This window comes from Galeopterus variegatus, unplaced genomic scaffold (assembly GCF_000696425.1).
Source record: "Galeopterus variegatus unplaced genomic scaffold, G_variegatus-3.0.2 Scaffold654, whole genome shotgun sequence".
Classification (NCBI taxonomy): domain Eukaryota; kingdom Metazoa; phylum Chordata; class Mammalia; order Dermoptera; family Cynocephalidae; genus Galeopterus; species Galeopterus variegatus.
In genome coordinates this window covers 794,798-800,982 of record NW_007726765.1, presented here as the reverse complement: position 1 = coordinate 800,982, position 6,185 = coordinate 794,798, and the positions used below count along the sequence as shown (strand labels likewise).

Below are 6,185 nucleotides of genomic sequence, written 5' to 3'. Positions count from 1 at the left end.
AAAAAAAGAAAAAAGCAGCAATTATTAAAACTTTTACAGATCTTTTATAGAATATACAGTGAATATTAAGATAGCTGAATTTGCTATTTACATTAAAAGGGGAAAAGGTCTAATTTTCATATAAATAGGACTGGGTAGTTGATCCAGACTAGAAAAACACAGAATTTTGAGTTAATTTGTGGTACTTTTACTCACAATAGTCAGATATATGGTTAAAAACAGGTCAAGTCTGTGAGTCTGGTGCTGTTTCTATCCCACTACCAATATCTAACTTGCATTTTTTTCTTCTCTCTAGTAATCTGTATTTTTATCCTTTCCTTCTCCTGGAAGCCTTAACATCTATATATAATCAGGTAGAGCCAGGTTGTTTTTTTTAGATGGCTTTGTTACTTGTGTTTCTTCATATTCACATTTCTTATGGTTGGACTTCCGGTTTAACTCATGGATAAGCCAGGGATGATCTCTCCTAAATTTTATTAACTCTCCTCAATTCAAGGAATTGGCAGCTTGGTCAGTGTCTGAGCACACTGTGCCAAAGTGACTTCCATTACCATGGGATCTCTTTCTCCTCCTACGAGGTGCTTCACTGCCCCATCTGTCAGCGAGACAGTTCTCACTGTACTGCTCTCACTGTCGGCTACAAACAGGCAGCTCCAGGGATCTTCAGAGGCCAGAGAAAGGCCTGAAGGTTGGGCAAAACCTGCCTTGTGAGGATATGCGTTGTTTCGATTCTCTTCATTTCCACTTCCAGCAAACCGAAGGCAGGTTCCTTTTTTTAACTGACTGAAAAAGACAAGTTCATAGGTGGAGTCAACATGTGGTATATTGTGTCCAATTCAGTTATTAAGCAAATGAACTTAAATGAAGGAGTCAGTGGTGGCAAGCATTGCAAACCCCCCCCCCCCAAATTTAGTGATCTTGGTGTAGTTAAACTGTGCAAATCAGCTCTCACTGCAGTTTTTCTAATCATTAACTTATTTAGCCACTGACATACACATAACTGAAACCACTCTCAAAAACCAGACAGGAAGTCCTTGATAGGGTTAGAATTATAAGATAAGAATAACGATCTGATCATTGATGAGACAGTTTTTTCTTCCCCACCTTAACTTCTTGACTTTTTAGCTTTCTGCAATATTAGGTTCTGAAGGAAACCAAAAAGATTATCTAGCTCTTGATAGTTTAAAGCTTAAATTTTCATTAAAAATGTTTTGTGTTCTTGTATACAAGTAGAGACTAGCAAAAGGAATTAAAGAAGAGTTTCTGAGAAATGACAAATGTTTGAGGTAATGGGAAAAAAAAAGATCAGAGGCTGCCAGGGTTTCAAGAAAGGAGAAAAGAAGAAGGAATAAACAGGTGGAGTGCAGGGGATTTTCAGGGCAGTAAAATTATTCCATATGATACTGTAATGGTGAATACGTGACATTATGCATTTAGCAAAACCCACAGAATTAGACGACACAAAGAAGAAACCCTAATGTACATTTTAGTTAACAATAATGTACCAAGTTGGTTTACAAGTGAAACAAAATGTATCACACTAATGTAAGGTGTTAATAATGGAGAAGCTGTGTGTTTGTGTGTAGGGGGTATGTGCACCGGCTGTACTTCCTGCTCAATTTTTCTATAAACCCAAAATTGCTATAAAAATAAAGTCTATTACTTATAAAAAAAAAGTTTTTGAAAGATAGCCAGGTCAGGCCTTACCATTTTAAGAAAGTTATATAGAATGATTATGTTGCTTTAACTAATCAATTGTACAGATCAATTATTTATATATACTAGGAAAATTTCTATTTAAAGGGCTATTGCAATGACTCCTCTTGTAATGCAGAGAAAGTTTTACAGCTTGGTTTCTAAGTTTATGCCAGAGAGATTGTAAGAAAGACATGGTAGGGTGCTGTACTGAGGGAAGGGAAGAAACTGACTTAGGATTCAAAATGCAAGACTACATGTATATCATTTCCAAATATGGTATCACATGCAAAAGTCTAAAATGACCATCACTTATTGGTTGATATGTTCCCAGTATTAAATTAGGTAGGGAGCAGGTGATGGAGACAAAGGAATATAGAATGTATAAAATATGGCAACTTATAAAAATAACCTAGCCAGAGAAATACATGTAATAACTAATATGGAAAGCAAATAAATCAAAAGGTACTTACTACAAGGAGTATTAACTCCCTAAGAAAGGAGTTCTCTTAATTAAATAAAGATGAATGGGGAGAAATAGTAACCTTTAAAATGTCAGGGTTCATAAGTAAAAGAAAGCATCCTTAAAATTAAGATGCAGGTCAGTGTGATCCAGTGACCATTTTCCTATTATGAACTATAGTGACAACTCTACTTTTTGGAAATTTAGGCAGCTCTTGACCATGTATGTCCAAAACAGCCATCACCTAGAACACCACATTCTGGCAACCTGTTACTTCTCCTTGCTGTTATAATTATGCCTCACATAAAGTATGATTGGTAACCTCACTATTTAGGCTACTCTCATCTCTTGTCTGGATAAAAGCAATAGCTATTATTTCAATGGTATCTTTGTCTCTAGCCTTGTCTCACTTCGAGTGCTGCCAGTGCGCTTTTAGAAACACAAATCTAATCGTGTCACTTCTCAGCTTAAAACTTCCTGCAAAGGCTCGTAGAATGTCTAAATCTCTTAAAAGGACTCACAGGCTCTGGCTTCTACTGACAGAAGTAGTGTCAACCCTTGCCTGGAATACTTCCTACTCTCCTTAACTCCTACTCCTCCACCAGGTCTCAGTTTAGCAGCCTCTTGTAGGAAGCCTTCCTTGATACCTCCAATCTTACTGATATTGGGTGTTCTTTCTTATATAAAGGACAGTTTCAGTTTCAATTGAGACAACTGTAGTGATTCCTTTTACACAATTTTTTTTTGTTTGCTGCTCTAATTCTTCCTCTGTAAGCCCACTGAGGATGCGACCACATCTTTTCACTTTATCCTTAACATAGTGAACATATCATTTCATCCTCAGTGCCTACAATATTAATACTTGTTAGATGAATGATTAAATGATGTCAAACATTATCTAAATGTGTGCCAAAGCAACATACACAACACATACACACTATTTAGAACATCTGGTATTTTGGATTATCTATATACAACTGCCCCTTTCTAATGATAAATGTAACTAGATGATCAGCCCAAATGGTGATTTGACAGCCCTTGGTCTATCATTTTCATTCATTTACTTATTCTGCAAACCCTTATCAAGTGCCCATTATGTACCAGATACTGTGCAAGGTACAGAAGACACAAAACTAAATGGGACAGGGTCCCTTCCTTTAAGTGGCAGTCTAGTAGGAGGAAATAGTTAAAAATAAATGTAACCAAAAAGAGGGAGGAAGACAGGAAAGAGAGAGGGAGGGTGGGAGAACTTATCAGAGCAAGGGTGTTATACATTTTGGGCATAATGAGGTCTCAGGAAGAGCATGGTCAGTTCTGCCTGGGGTGGTAGGGAGAAGAGGAAAGGAACTATGGAATAGATACGAGAAACTCTGTAGAGACACTACCTTTTCATCTAAAGCTACCTATATTTACTGTTTATGACAGGCACTATGCTAAGCTCTTCATACATATTATTAATTCTCAAAACAAGCCTATAAAACAATATAAATAAGGAAAATGAAGCTTAGAAAGTTAAAATGGTTCTCCAAGGCTCACACAGATAATAAGTGACAGAGCTAGAATTCAATCTCAGGCCTGATTACAAAACCTGAGCTATTACGCACTCTGCTATGTGGTACTCAACCATTTGAATGAATGACTGAAGATATGTGAATTATGTCTTAAAAGATAAGGGCCCGACAGAGCTAGAATTCAATCTCAGGCCTGATTACAAAACCTGAGCTATTACGCACTCTGCTACGTGGTACTCAACCATTTGAATGAATGACTGAAGATATGTGAATTATGTCTTAAAAGATAAGGGCCTACCAAATATTTCCAGTTCTCTTTCTAGATTGCTTTTCCCAGGTTCTTTGAAGTTGGCGTGGCTATAAGACTGGCTGATAAAACGTCAGTAGAAGTGATGTGTGTCACTTCTGGGCAGAAGCCTTTGGAGCCAGTGAGTGGCTCACCGTCTCTTTCTGTGTCACTCGGCCAGGATGACTGGCACAGCTCCAGATGGTAGTTCTTCATCAGCCTGGGTGGCACAGTAGTGCTTCCCAGTGAACCTATGTGAGTGAGCAAGATATAACCTTGTTTTAATACACTGAGAATCTGGGTTGTTTGTTATGGTAGCATATCCTAACTAGTACAGTGGGTGTTGTGAGAATGGTAACTTAGGGAAAGGGAATTCTGTGAGCTCCAAGTAGTGCAGGCTACTCAAAGTGAGATGCCACTTACTTTTTCTTTGGCAGTTTGCCAGAGTCCAGTAGAAGTGCCCATATCTGATGAGTCCCTGCCATGGCTATCCACAGAATGTCACCTCTTTGGACCTCTGAACCTTTACAAAAATAAACAGTAATTATTATATACATAGCTAGTTAATGCAAACACCCCAATTGTTTCAGAAATGTAAATTCAGGGAATATAACAGTATGTTTATAAATCAACTGATAGAACAAAACCAAAAATATTTGCAACGTTTTAAGTTGTTTTTGAAAACTGTCCAAGGTTTACTTCTTTAGACTGCAATGATCTCACAGGAATCCAAAGTATTCTTAATTCTTAGCAATACATCCCTCTGCATCTCTGGGCACAATGTTTTTAAACATTTGATTTCATATGTTATGTGAGAGAAAAAATGGGCTGACATGTACTCTCCAAAGGATCTCTTTGAGAGTCAAATACCTGAGTTATAAGCTTTAGTAATAGGTTCTTTGAACAATTTCCATGAAAGAGTTGTATTTTTTAGAGTTTAAGAAACGTGAATTGACACCGCAATATTAGATTTGAGAGTTAGACACAAATCAAAATCTATTTTAAAATCCACTGTTTAATTGGTTGTGAAACTTTTTCAAAAGGATATAGCTGACACCCAAAATAGCCAAGGAATTAATATATTAAAATACAGCTCTACTTAGTAAAATTAATAATTAATTTTCTATTTTTTTTAGAGACTGATGTCACAACTTGTTACAATGTGACAAAGCTCTATTTCTCAGTTCCACTGTCAAAATATTTAGTTACTTTAATTTAAAATTTATTCTGAGGCTACTTTTAAATGTAATTGAGATATTTTAACTAAAATAATTTGGTCAGAAATATCTTACACTATAAGAAATAGCTTACTAAGGCTATTTTATTTGTATTTCCTTTAACTTAAAGTAGTTTGTGTCCAGAAGGAATTTTTCTTTAACTTGTATTACTTACTTTCAAGCTTCTTTCAATTTAATGACAAAAACAATGATGACGATGATGGTTCTCAATAAATTACGGATGCTATGTACCAAGCACTTTACAGAGAATGTCACTCAAATTTTCTCAAAAGCCCCAGGACATTGGTATTGCTAGTAGGCCTGTTTTACAGATGAAGGAACTGAGGCTGAGAGGTGAGGTAACTCGACAGGATCATGGACCTGTAAATGTCCTGTAGTAAATGAAGGAACTGAAATCTGAACCCAGGCAGTCCAAAAGAAAAATCAATGACCTTAATCATTTTACCTGTTGCCTTTTTCTCTGTGTTCTTAATTGCTATATGATTTTTAAAAAAATCTTATAAAAAAGGAACTCAGATATGTTTGTAAATCTAAATTGTACTAAAAGGGACACTGACATCTTCATATATTCTGCGGACTCAATAATGGCTTAATCACCCTAAAACTAGATAAAAAGCTTTCCATAACTAATTTTCAATATGCGACATTGCTCCTTTGGTTATTCCAGCGCCATAATCTGGGACTACTAGAATCAATCAGAAACCTAAACCAATAAAATATTCCGTTATTTTAGATATACTGACACTCAACTGAAAGGTTCAAAACATGTGAAGCACTTAGAACACTGCTTGGAGGTAGCAACACTCAAATGTTAGCCATAATTATTATTTTAAAAATCTGGATCTTAATTTCACAGAATGTTGTATTAGAGGAGTATGATATACGTTTATAAACTGAACAGCCCTTGAATAGACACCATCAAAGGTAAAATATATGACACAATCTCTTCCACTTAAGAAGCGTATTAATTTCACAGTGAGCATCACGATGCA

At 36.1% G+C, this 6,185-nt stretch overlaps 1 protein-coding gene across 1 annotated transcript in view; it reads right to left on the bottom strand.

Annotated features, from left to right (window-relative positions):
• Positions 1-6,185, bottom strand: part of NHLRC2 (NHL repeat containing 2) — a gene marked incomplete at its 5' end in the record, with an annotated part of 60,951 nt that overhangs the window by 8,116 nt on the left and 46,650 nt on the right. The window contains 2 exons of the mRNA XM_008571031.1: positions 552-783; positions 4,379-4,478. Coding sequence (XP_008569253.1) covers positions 552-783; positions 4,379-4,478 — 332 coding nt within the window. The remainder of the gene's footprint in view (positions 1-551; positions 784-4,378; positions 4,479-6,185) is intronic.